At 45.7% G+C, this 12,593-nt stretch overlaps 1 protein-coding gene across 2 annotated transcripts in view; it reads right to left on the bottom strand.

The window, feature by feature from the left end:
• Nucleotides 1-12,593, bottom strand: part of FRRS1 (ferric chelate reductase 1) — a 33,560-nt gene that overhangs the window by 14,435 nt on the left and 6,532 nt on the right. Inside the window, exons 1-4 of one of the 2 annotated variants that reach the window (XM_054165638.1) lie at nt 9,155-9,494; nt 8,113-8,170; nt 1,578-1,773; nt 441-577 (exon numbers count right to left, since the gene is read on the bottom strand). In XM_054165638.1, the coding sequence (XP_054021613.1) occupies nt 441-577; nt 1,578-1,773; nt 8,113-8,163 (384 nt within the window). In that variant the 5' untranslated portion in view covers nt 8,164-8,170; nt 9,155-9,494. Of the gene's footprint in view, nt 1-440; nt 578-1,577; nt 1,774-8,112; nt 8,171-9,154; nt 9,495-12,593 lie in introns of those variants that run through there. The other variant, XM_054165637.1, reaches the window with a different exon arrangement.

Raw genomic sequence — 12,593 nt, 5'->3', positions numbered from 1 at the left:
CTCTTCTCCAGGCTAAACAATTCCAACTCCCTCAGCCTCTCCTCACAGCGATTGTGTTCAAGGCCTCTCCCCAGCCTTGTTGCCCTTCTCTGGACACATTTAAGTGATTCAATGTCCTTTTTAAACTGAGTGGCCCAGAACTGGACACAGGACTCAAGGTGTGGCCTAACCAGTGCAGAGTACAGGGGCACAATGACTTCCCTGCTCCTGCTGGCCACACTATTCTTGATGCAGGCCAGGATGCCATTGGCCTTCTTGGCCACCTGGGCACACTGCTGGCTCATGTTTAGCCAGCTGTTAATCAGTACCCCCAGAGTACAAATTTCCCCAGAGACCTAGTGTGCTCCAAGATATTACATAGCTTAGCTCTGTTCTATTACAGACACACTTCAGTACAGACACCCCAGTGCCTGGTGTCCCATTTTAAGGAAGCAGCCTACCTTGGTATGGCCACACGTCAGAAGCTGAGAAAGTCTCCGGTCAGCTAACATGAAAGAGCCAACTGCAGGGCTGTCCAGGTGCTCTGCATCCCGGGCTTGTATGAAAAACCCTTCAAAATCTGGTCCAGACAGATTAACTGAAGCAAGAAGAAAAAGGAAGTTGAAATATTTCATTCTTCCTCTGGAGAACATTTCAACAGTGACCATTAGAAGCTCCTTTTACAAGTACTGAGCGAGCACTACATGGATCATCTGAACAAGACCCAAATGCTTAGATAGATCTGCTGCAGCTAACAGTGTGGTGTGTAGCTAAGAGTGTGGTGGGTTTAGGAATTACCCCCCAACATGAATTTGGAGAATTTTTCACAGGAAGAGTGATTGGCCATTGGGATGTGCTGCCCAGGGACATGGTAGAGTCCCCACCACTGGAAGTGTTTAAGAAGAGACTGGATGAGGCACTCATTGTCATGGTTTAGTTGATCAGAGGGTGCTGGGTGATAGGTTGGACTTGATGATCTCAAAGGTTTTTTTCTCTAACCTGATTGATTCTGTATTCTGTAATTACCCCCAAAATAAATCACCAGGCTAGCTCAGAAGGTTTGGAAGCAAACAAAGCTATATTTACAGGCAAACTAAAACCCAGGAACATGAAATGCAATTAATATGTACAAAATACATATATCTACCATCTATAAACAACACACAGACCCCCTCTGGACAAAGCCAGGAGGTTACCAACACCTTCCTTGTCCCCCACTCCCACCCCCTTCCCCTCTCAGTACCTCACAGACTCAGTATATGCCAGCTGAAGGTCAAGAAAGAGATAAGGGAGCCATGCAAAACAGAGATCACAAAGAGAAGGGAAAGGAGGCAGAACAGTTTATGCAACTGCTTTTTATCCATGTTAGCAAGCCAATGGAATTATATAGACATATCTATGTCATTATTTTTGCATCCAATGGCTAATTTGTATTTACCTTTCACTCGCAGATGTGTCATTCTTCATTTTATAGTTAGGAAACTGAGCTAAGCTACCAACTCAAACCGCAGCACTGAGTAAAGACAAGCTCCAACACAAAAAACAGTATATACATAGAATAAACACACTAAGCTCTTCAGCTATGACTGACACAATACCTTCTATGTTGTCCCCTGGTTTAAATTCAGTCACATTGACTGTAATGGTGTGCTCAGGTGGCAGCTGTGGAGAAGCACCGTGACAGGGGATCATGCTAGCACAGACTTGTCTTACTTTTCCATTCGGGTAGCCAACCACAGATGCACAGAAGCAAATAGATAGCCAAACAGCAAAAGAAAGGCCAGGCAGCTCCATCTGCAAAATGGAAGAGATACAGGCAATTAAATACAATAAACAGTCACATTACAGGAAGAAGAGTCAGTTGAAATGTTTAGAACAAAAGCATGCACAGGAAGAAAATGTTCCCAGCTACAGAAAAGTAATGCCTGCTTCTGGTAACTGACAGACTTTGCAAGAACCTCCACAGATGTCATGCTTCGTGCCATCAAGAGTTCAGGCAGACACATCCCTCCATTGGTTGGGTGCATTATGACTCATGAGGCAAGAGTGAGGGAGCTGGGGCTCTTTAGCTTGGAGAAGAGGAGACTGAGGGGGGACCTCAGTCATGTTTATAAAGATGTAAAGGGTGAGTGCCAAGAGGATGGAGCCAGGCTCTGATGGGTGATGCCCAATGACAGCACAAAAGTCAATGGTGGAAGCTGAGGCATAGAAAGTTCCATGGAAACGTGAAGAAAAATGTTTTCCCTGTGAGGGTGACAAAACATTGGAACAGGCTGCCCAGGGGAGTGCATTCTCCCTCTCTGGAGAGATTCAAAACCTGCCTGGAGGGCAGGAAAACCACTCCTATGAGTGCAGACTGAGAGAGTTGGGACTGTTCAGTCTGGAGAAGAGAACACTCTGAGGGGACCTTATTGTGGCCTTCCTGTATCTGAAGGGGGCCTACAAGAAAGCTAGGGAGGAACTTTTAAGGGTGTCAGGGAGTGATAGGGCTTGAGAAGGAATGGAGCAAAACTAGAAATGGGTAGGTTCAGATTGGATGTCAGGAAGAAATTCTTCACTATGAGGGTGGCAAGACACTGGAAGAGGTTGCCCAGGGAGGTGGTGGAAGCCTCATCCCTGGAGGTTTTTAAGGCCAGGCTGGATGTGGCTCTGAGCAACATGATCTAGTGTGAGGAGTCCCTGCCTGTGGCAGCGGGGGGTGGAACTAGATGATCCTTGAGGTCCCTTCCAACCCTCACAATTCTATGAATCTATGTGTTCCTGTGTGATCTGCTCTAGGTGATGCAGCTCTGGCAGGGGGGTTGGAATGGATGAGCTTTCGAGGTCCCTTCCAGACCATAACATTCTGTAATTATTTCTCTCAGTGCATTTTGCTATCACTTTGAAAATTTCTTTTGCTTATGCCTTTCCTGTTCTCTCAAAAAATAAAATCCAAGTCCCTTTAACTTCTCTACAGGACATTCAGATCTTAAAACATGACTTTGATGCATAAAGGTCCACAGTACTGAGGAACTACACAGCTAGTATCAAGGCCACCCTTATTAAATCAGAGTTCCAAGTGGTGCATCATTACAAACTGCCTTTTGTTTCCACAGCTTGTGTCTATTCCTTCACATATGACAAATAATTCCCAAGTAACAAGTTCTTCCTTCCATAAGGAAACTAAAGTTGCCAGATGACAGAAATAGATTCCATGCATGCAAAGGAATGGAAATTTAGTATGAAGATTTAGATGAATATATATCTTTGTATCTATGTTTCATAGAATCACAGAATTGTTAGGGTTGGGAGGGACCTCAAGGATTATATAGCTCCACCCCACACTGCCATGGGCAGGGACACCTCACACTACAGCAGGTTGCCCAGAGCCACATCCAGCCTGGCCTTAAAATCCTCCAGGGAGGAGGCTTCTACCACCTCCCTGGGCAACCTGTGCCAGTGTCTCATCACCCTCATGGTGAACAACTTCTTCCTAACATCCAATCTGAATCTACCCACTTCTAGTTTTGCTCCATCCCCCCTAGTCCTATCACTTCCTAACACCCAAAAAAGTGCCTCACCAGCTTTCTTGTAGCCCCCTTCAGATACTGGAAGGCCACAATCAGGTCTCCTCAGAACCTCCTCTTCTCCAGACTAAACAACCCCAACTCTCAGTCTGTGTTCATAGAAGAGGTTTGTTGTAGTCAAGCACAAGACTTTTACTTTGGAGTCTCCCTTTTGGATATTTGGCCTCCACAGAATTAGTCAAACAGTATCAGTGCTTGTCACACTCTCGTCAAGGGAACAGTGTGCATGAAAAATGCAGGGCAGAAGGACCAAAGAGACTAAAACAGTTATATGAACATCTAATCCCAATGCTTACCACTTAACATTTTGCTCTGCATGGTAACTGTTGTGTTACTCAGCAGCACGCATGGTTTGCAGAGCACCTTAGCCATCAGGAGAATGTGTGTGCACATCCAAAAAGACAGCAGGACAACAATAAACTTCCTCTCAATCCTTAGGCACAAGTAGCAGGTTATCAGCTCTAGAGGAACATAGACCAGGCAAGTTGGTCTGCCTTCTGGAAGGGCCATGCCCATTTTGCACCAACTGATAAGAGGGTATCATGTTATGAAGCTCCCCAACTGCCTACACGGAGGTGAAGATAAGGCACAGAGCCATTTCAGACTGAGCTCTGATACCTAAAAAGCAGCCAAATGAAGACAAGGCATGTCATTAGCCTTACATGCTCTCCCAGAGTCATCAATACTAACCTGTCCAAAGCCCTCACATATTAAGTGTTACAATTCCACAATATCTAGGGCAAAGCTACAGTTGGACTTCAACATAAGAGCTCCTTGGCAACTATACACCAGTAGATAGAAAGAAACCAGAGGGGAGAGGAGGTTGAACAGTTACAGCTCAGGAAACAGAAAAAATATATAAAAGCTCCTCCTCCCAAATACTCAAGATAACAGTATGATAGCATCTTTAACTTGCTTGCCAATTGTTCCAATGCTTCTCCAAGCTGTCACAGAGCTACATCAACATCTTTTATTCAGTGGTTCAGGAAGCCTATAGGAAGTTAAATACTAAGGTTCAGTACAACTGTGGCATTAAAACAGCTTTTCTATGCACCAGTGACATCTTCAAAACAAGTTGCTGCCAGAAGAGAGATAAGGCTGTGTACCCACACAGAGACAAGAAAAAGTGTAGGTTACTACTCTAGCTTAAGTAGCAGAGGATGTGGTAGGTATTTAAAATGAAACAAGAAACACTCCAGCACAGTCTTGGGCTCCAAAGCTGGTGGAAAGAGGAAGAAGCAAAGAAGAGAAATAAAAAAGAAGAGGGCAAAATCTTAAGAGAAGTACTATACTTGGGATCAATCCTTTAAAAACTTTTTAAACAGGGTTAGCTGCAGAAGAGAAATCCTCTCTGTGCACATTTGAGTGCCAGAGCCCGTGAAGAATAGGGATTTTAACATGGAAACTTAGCCTTCCTTGAGCAACACTTCTCCAGTTGCCTTCAGAAGTCCTTTTCCTACTTTAATGTGGATATATGCTGTGGCATTCTATGTTTTCCACTTACATAGCAAAAAGAGGCAGAGGGAAGATGGGAAGCACTCTTTGCAGCACCAATCATTCTGTGGTTAAAGATTAACTCTGTATTTTTAGGAAAATTATGTCCTAAGGTGTTATGGTAGCCTAAACAGTACAAAAGGTCAATGTTCTAGAGAAGCCAAGCTGCAAGACATTTTTCCTAGACTTAAATTCAAATACCATACTAAAACCCTTTCTGCAACACAGAAAACCTTCACAGCCAAAAAGGTTTATAACCACTCATCTGCTAATTCACCTGGGAGCTCGCTGTGTCTCCCTAACTGCTTTTGCACAGACCAAAACAAGCCTCATACCAATCATAAGGAGCAAGAAACACAAGGACAAAAAAAGACAGGAAGGAAGAGGGGAAACCCAAGAGATTCTCAGAACTTCCTCATATAGGCAGGTTAAAATATTCCCTTCAGCTCTAAAAAAGTACTGGTTACAGGAGTGTGAAAAAGGATGTCATGACTGTGACAGCCTGGCCAAGAGAAGGAAGAAGTCAGTCTGGAAAGCTGAGTAGTAGTTTGAACTTCTAGTTCCAAAATTAACACTACAAGAAGAACCAACCACCTAAGGCAGATGCCTCAATTGATAAAGCAGTAGTAAGAAGTTCTGAGAATGGACAAGAAAAAGCATCTTTCTACTCAGGCTGAAGATCAGCGCACAGTTAGATCCCTCCTCAGCCAAGTCATTTCCAGAGCAGATCACCTACTTGGATAAACAAACAAAAAAAACCAACCACCCAACCATCAAAAAAGTCAAACACTGCTAAGCAACGAGTCACTCCTGTACAAACCAGTCACCTCCTCTGGAAGATTACATGGTGTCCTCTTTCCTGATTAGAGCTCTACAGCCACAGCAGCAGTATTGCTCTCCAAGATGTTGCAATTTGAGACATTTAGCAAGTCATAAACACCACAATGCAGAAAAGTGATTAGCTAACTTTAAACTATGAACTACTCACACACAAAGGTAAATCAAGGTTTGTCACAAGTGACCACACAAACGGCACAATGGACAACTCTTTTTCTGATACTCACAGAATGGTTGGAAGGGACCAAAGGTCATCCAGTCCAAATCCCTCTGAAGTCAGCAGGGACATCCTCCACTACACCAGATTGCCCAGAGCCTCACTGAGCCTCACCTTGAGTATCTCCAGGGAAGGAGCCTCAAACACCTCCCTGGGCAACCTGTTTCAGTGTTCCACCACCCTCATAGTAAAGAGCTTGTTCCTCACATCCTATCTAAATCTGCTCTTCTCTAATTTGAAGCCACTGCCCCTTGTCCTGTCACTGCAGTCCTTAGTAAACAGGCTCTCTTCAGCCTTCTTGTAGCTCCCTTCAGGTACTGGAAGGTCACTATTAGGTCTCCCTGGAGCCTTCTCTTCTCCAGGCTGAACACCCCCAGCTCCCTCAGCCTGTCCTCGTAGCAGAGGTGCTCCAAACCCTTAATCACTTTCATGGCCCTCCTTTGGACCCTCTCCATCAGGTTCATATCCTTCCTATATTCAGGACTCCATAGCTGGATGCAGTTCTCCAGGTGAGATCTCACCAGAGCAAAGTGGCAGAATCACCTCTCTCTATCTCTGGATGCAGCCCAGGCTGCCATTGGCCTTCTGGGCTGCAAGCTCACACCGTTTGCTTGCGTCCAGCTTCTCATCCATCAGCACCCCCAATTTAATTTCCACAGGGCTGCTTTCTATCACCTCCTCCCCCAGGCTGTATTGATAGTGAGAATTGTTCTGAGCAGGGGGGAATTAAAAAAAAAAGGAAGATGACTAAATCTCCCAGTAACATAAGTACAACCCTGAGCCAAAAGTGACTGAGGGCACAGAAAGGATTTGTTACAGAGGTTAGGTTCAGGAAAGCTGATTTGCATTATGTGAGTCATACTTAAGCTCACCATAAAAGAATAAATGCCTTTTAAAGAATGAAATAAAAAATAAAAGCAGTTCTCCATCTGTATCAATAAGGAACTGAGAGGCCGAGCAAAGCCATCACATACAGAAATGCTACGCATTATTGCACCACTCCTTCCAGAAATGTGGCTGAATGGGGGGGAAACAAACACCATACCACAGTTTGCTTACATTCTAATAAAGATGAATCAGCAGATCTCTGCAAGATGTTTTTTCTAGATAAGAACAACACAGAACAACTTAACCAACTGCGTCAAAAGCTTAAGCAACCAAGCATTGCCACCAAAACTAGATTCAAAATGAGAATCTGTGCTAACCCAAGTTTTGAGGTATGCAAGCCTTGGACCAGTGTTGGAGAACACTTCCAGTTTCCACTAACTTCTTCAGTCTGGAGAAGAAAAGGCTCCAAGGAAGCCTTATTGTGGCCTTCCCATATCTGAAGGGGGCTACAAGAAAGCTGCGGAGGGACTTTTTAGGGTGTTAGGGAGTGACAGGACTAAGAAAAATGGAGTAAAACTAGAAGTGGGTAGATTCAGATTGGATGTTAGGAAGAAGTTGTTCACCATGAGGGTGGTGAGACACAGGAACAGGATGCCCAAGGAGGCAGTGGAAGCTTCATGCCTGGAGGCTGCCCAGGGAGGCCCAGGCTGGATGTGGCTCTGGGCAACCTGATGTAGTGTGAGGTATCCCTGCCAATGGCAGGGGGCTTCGAACTAGATGATCCTTGAGGTCCCTTCCAACCCTGACCATTCTGCAGAAGCTGTATTAACAGAAGACTTTTGTGCTACATCTCTTTAGAAATATTCTTACAAAGCAAAAGCAGACAGCCTTGCTGCCCAAGGGTCACCTTCCCTCCGAGCTCAGAATAAAGAACTTAGGTTAACTTCTCCTGCTCATTTAAATGTGATCATATCACAATAGCTGCATTGAGCAAGGGCAGAAAACAGGTAGCATTCATATTCCCAACAACTCATCATTTCTGAAGTACAAGCACACACCCATGCCCATAGCATGATAAATCATACACACCTCTACCTCTCTGGTTTTCTACAGAGGAAACATTCAAAGGCAACTTCAAGGTTTGTGTGCTTCAAAAATAGCTTTTCTAACAGCTTAAGTGCAGGTACTCACCTTGCAGCCAGTTCTTCTGTACCAGTGACCAAGTCCAAGTAAAACTGCCATTGGCTTTCTATAAGTAAGAAAATTAAATTTCAAATTCTTATTTATGACTGGTGTCTAGCAGTGTTGACCTTCATCGTATGAAGGTTGGAGGAAGTTTGTCTGAAAGAAGGAACACTAAACACACTCAAAAGCAAACATCTGTAAGAGTGTTCTTTACTCCAGGCATACACTTTATTATAAAATTGTTAGGGTTGGAAGGGACCTCAAGGATCATCCAGCTCCAACCCCCGCTGCCAGGGGCAGGGACACCTCACACTACTGCATCAGGTTGCTCAGAGCCACATCCAGCCTGGCCTTTATACTGTTTCCCCAGCCAAACTGGTAAGACACAGCACACTTCAACTGAAATACATCAAGTTGAAACAAAGCATTGACCCTGCAGCTTCCTTTGCTTTGTCAGACACCTACTTCCACAGACCTCAAAGAGTATGACATCAAGTAATTAGCTTCTGGTGCATTTGAGGGGGCAGCACAACAAGCAAACCACAGCATTCCATACCTTCTTCCTCAAAGTACGAGTTGACACAAGTTAGCAGCATGATTTTAAAGCTCGTCACACATTTAGCCCCTATCAAAGGGAGACTTTCAGGAAGACAAGAAATCTTACACAGGAGAACAATAATCTTGGCTTTTCCCAAATATATCCCACCAAGAACAAATAAGAGGCAAGAATTTTGCCCTTTTGCCTGCTTTGAGTACTTCACTTTCTGTTGGGCAGCTGCTTCGTATATAACGACCTTGAAAGCTTCTACTACCAATATGATGAGCCCAAAGTTGCAGGCTCACCTAAAAATGAGTTTATTATGCCAACAAGCAAATCCAAGCACAAGATCAGCACATGTACTGTAACAGGTATCACACAGCCACCTCCTGTACGCGTTAATGAAACAACAAAACAAGAAAGCAAAATTCACATAACATTCAGAAGCAAACAAGATGCAAAAAGCACACGGTTGGAGTCGCTTCCAAGATAAAACACAGCATACCTTACCTCTACTCGTTAACGCTTAAGAGTTTTATCTAACGCAAACCAGAAGTGTTTCCACGAGAAGCAGCAGCTACAAGGTGCTTTAAAAGCTTTTAATTTGTTTGGTAGCTGCTGTAGATATTCTATCGAGCACACCAAGTTTTCAGAGAGCTGGCAGCACGCAACCTTTGCGCACTCGCTAGCGCCAGTTTAACCAAAGCGCCCTGGAGCTACAGCGGCGCCGCGGCTACGGCAGCCCCGCCCGCCGCGCACCACCCTCGCTGCGGCCAGCTCCGCGCTCTTCTCCTCCACACCTCTCCCACAGAAAACGGCAGCGGGACAGGCGGCGAGAGGGAAGCTCAGCTCGCCTTCTCCAAACTTCTCCTTTCCGCCGCTGACTCTGCGGTCGCTTTTCTGGCTGCGGGGGACGGCTCCGCCGCAGCGCCCCGCGCTGCCTGAGGGGCAGAGATAAGCGGAGAGTAGAGCCAGCCGCCAGAGGAGCCAGCCGCCAGAGGAGCCAGCCGCCAGAGGAGCCAGCCGCCAGAGGGCGCTGCTGCGGGGGCGGTGCCGCCAAAGGGCAGGCCAGGCAGGCTCCGCCTGCTCGCCGCGGCGGCTGCCCGCTGCCAGTCCCGCGGAGCTGGGCTGCTGCCCTAGGCGCCACGGGCAAGGGATCTCGTCGCGGCCTTCAAACGTTGGAGGAGTTGGTGAATGTCCCGGGTTTCCTACTAGAGTCTTGCCCCCTGTGTTTGACTAAGAGACTGCCCTTGTGCAAGCCTGCAGGACTCATTTGCGGTGCCATCCATACGCCTGAAGGTGCTCACCTATGCAGGCTTGCAAAGTCAGGCTTTTCTTATCAAAAAGCAAACAAGTCCTGGCTGTTACTGGTGTTTTGCTGGCAGAAAAAAAACCCACAGGCTTCCCTGAGTTCTGTTTTGGTTTGTTTCATTCCAAGTTCTTACTTGCTGCCCTTCAACAGAACTGAAATACCATGTTTGTGCTGATAAACACCACCTCCCTGAGCAACCTGTCCCAGTGTCTCACCACCCACATGGTGAGACATCTTCCTGACAGCTATTCTAAATCTCCCTTCCTCTAGCTTGGATCCACTCCCCCCAGTCCTATCACTACCCAACACCCTAAAAAGTCCTTCATCAGCTTTCTTGTAGGCCCTCTTCAGATATTAGAAGGCCACATAAGGTCTCCTTGGAGCCTTCTCTTCTCCAGATTGAACAACCCCAGTTCTGACTGAAGGGTTCAGCTAACTCAATTGCTTATCAGAAGGTTTGAGCAGTTACAGTGACCTCAATACTATTAACTGTATTTTCTTAAAAAGTACTCTCTACTGAAAGAGCAGACATGAAACTGTTAGGAAGTTCTTCCCCATGAGGGTGATGAGACACTGGAACAGGTTGCCCAGGGAGGTGGTAGAAGCCTCATCTCTGGAGGGTTTTAAGGCCAGGCTGGATGTGGCTCTGGGCAACCTTATCTAGTGTGAGGTGTCCCTGCCCATGGCAGGGGGGCTGGAACAAAATGATCCTTGAGGTCCCTTCCAACCCTGACCATTCTGTGATAAAATTATTCCATAAAATTCTATTATCTTGCTCATGGAAGTCCCTGGGAAGCCAAGATCTTCCTAAGCATGCATCTTGGGAGGGGGGAATCAGTTCATAACAGCCATTCATAAAGTCCCCTAAACATGAAAGAGTTTGATAAAATTGTAAGCCCAAATACAAACATGCTTTATTAAGTGCTTGTGTGTTTCTAATTAATGTATGCTTATTTAAAACAGCCTTTGTATGACAAATAGTAACATAAATACATTCACAGTATGAAAACTCTGTTTAACAGAAGAGACAGAAAGCCAATTGTATCCTGGGCTGCATCAAGAGAAGCACAGCCAGCAGGTCGAGGGAGGTGATTCTCCCCCTCTACACCGCTCTGGTGTGACCCCACCTGCAGTACTGTGTCCAGTTCTGGAGCCTCTATTACAAGAAAGATCTGGAGGTGATGGAATGTGTCCAGGGAAGGGTCACAAGGATAATCGGAAGGGCTGGAGCTCCTCTGCTATGGAGACAGACTGAGAGAGTTGGGGCTGTTCAGTGTGGAGAAGAGAAGGCTCCAAGGAGACCTAATTGTGGCCTTATGCAAAATTCTTCCTCATGTTCCCTCAGCTCCCACACTCTCTCCTCATAAGGAAGATGTTCCACTCCCTTAATAATTTTTGTGGTTCTGCACTGGACTCTTTCAAGGAGTCCTCTGAGGTCCTGCTTGAACTGAGTGGCCCAGAACTGGACACAACATTCCAGATGAGGCCTAACCGGGGCAGAGTAGAGGGGGAGGAGAACCTCTCTCAACCTACTAAACACAGACCATCTAATCCACCCCCAAATGGCATTGGACAAGAGCACATTGCTGGCTCATGGTCAACCTTTCATCAACTAGGACCCCCAGGTCCTTTTCTCCTTCACTGCTCTCCAACAGGTCAGAATATTGTGCAGTCTAAGGCATGTACTGATAGCTGTGCTATTTTTAAAGCCCAGAGTAATATGGAAAACAATAAGCCATTGAAGCTAGGTCTGAGGAGAACCCAAATCATTATGTAGTTCCTTGTAATCAGTTATTCTCTTCAATATTAAAGTAATTATACAGCAAAACTGTGGTAGTTCAGATAGTCAGCCCTTCCTGAAGTTTCATGTGTGTGCCCTAGGTAAATGGTTTCTCTGTTACTGGCAAGATTATCCTGGTAAAACACCATCTGAGTTCCAATCGCGTGATGTGCAAAAAGGTTGCCTCCTTCTCAGATTGTTTTGATGATGGATAACTTGAAGAAGTTTTTGTTACTACTGTTTTCTATTTTGATATATTACCTCATTTGAAAAAGTGCACTTATATTTGGCAAAACAGATGGAGGATATGGCCTTCCTATAAAAATAGAAGTCACAGAATAACAGAATTATTGAGGCTGGAGTAGACCTCTGAGATCATCAAGTCCAGTCTATGACCTGGCACCACCACAGCGACCCCACCGTGGCACTAAATGCCACATCCAATCTTTCCTTAAACACCTCCAGGGACAGCAACTCCACCACCTCTCAGTGTCTGATTCCCCTTTCCATGGGGAAGTGCTTCCTAACATCCAACCTAATCGTCCCCTGGCACAGCTTCAGGCCATGCCCCCTTGTCCCGTCCCAAGTTGCCTGGGAGAAGAGCCTGACCCCCCAACTTACTACAACTTCCCTTCATCTAGTTGTAAAGTGGGGTAAGGTCCCCCTAGCTCCCTCAGCCTCTCCTCATCAGACCATCCCTGCAACCCCTTCACCAGTCTGGTCGCTGTCACTGTAGTCTCTTCCTGACACTTGTATTTATTTCTCTTGTGTATCCTGCACATACAAGACTAGAGCCTTTCAGTGTTACCCTCTTAGCTAAATATGCATTAAGGAAGCTGACAATAATATTGTCATAG

This window comes from Dryobates pubescens, chromosome 11, assembly GCF_014839835.1.
Source record: "Dryobates pubescens isolate bDryPub1 chromosome 11, bDryPub1.pri, whole genome shotgun sequence".
Classification (NCBI taxonomy): Eukaryota; Metazoa; Chordata; class Aves; order Piciformes; family Picidae; genus Dryobates; species Dryobates pubescens.
Note: the sequence above shows the minus strand (reverse complement) of the source record. Positions and strands in the feature narration are given on the sequence as shown.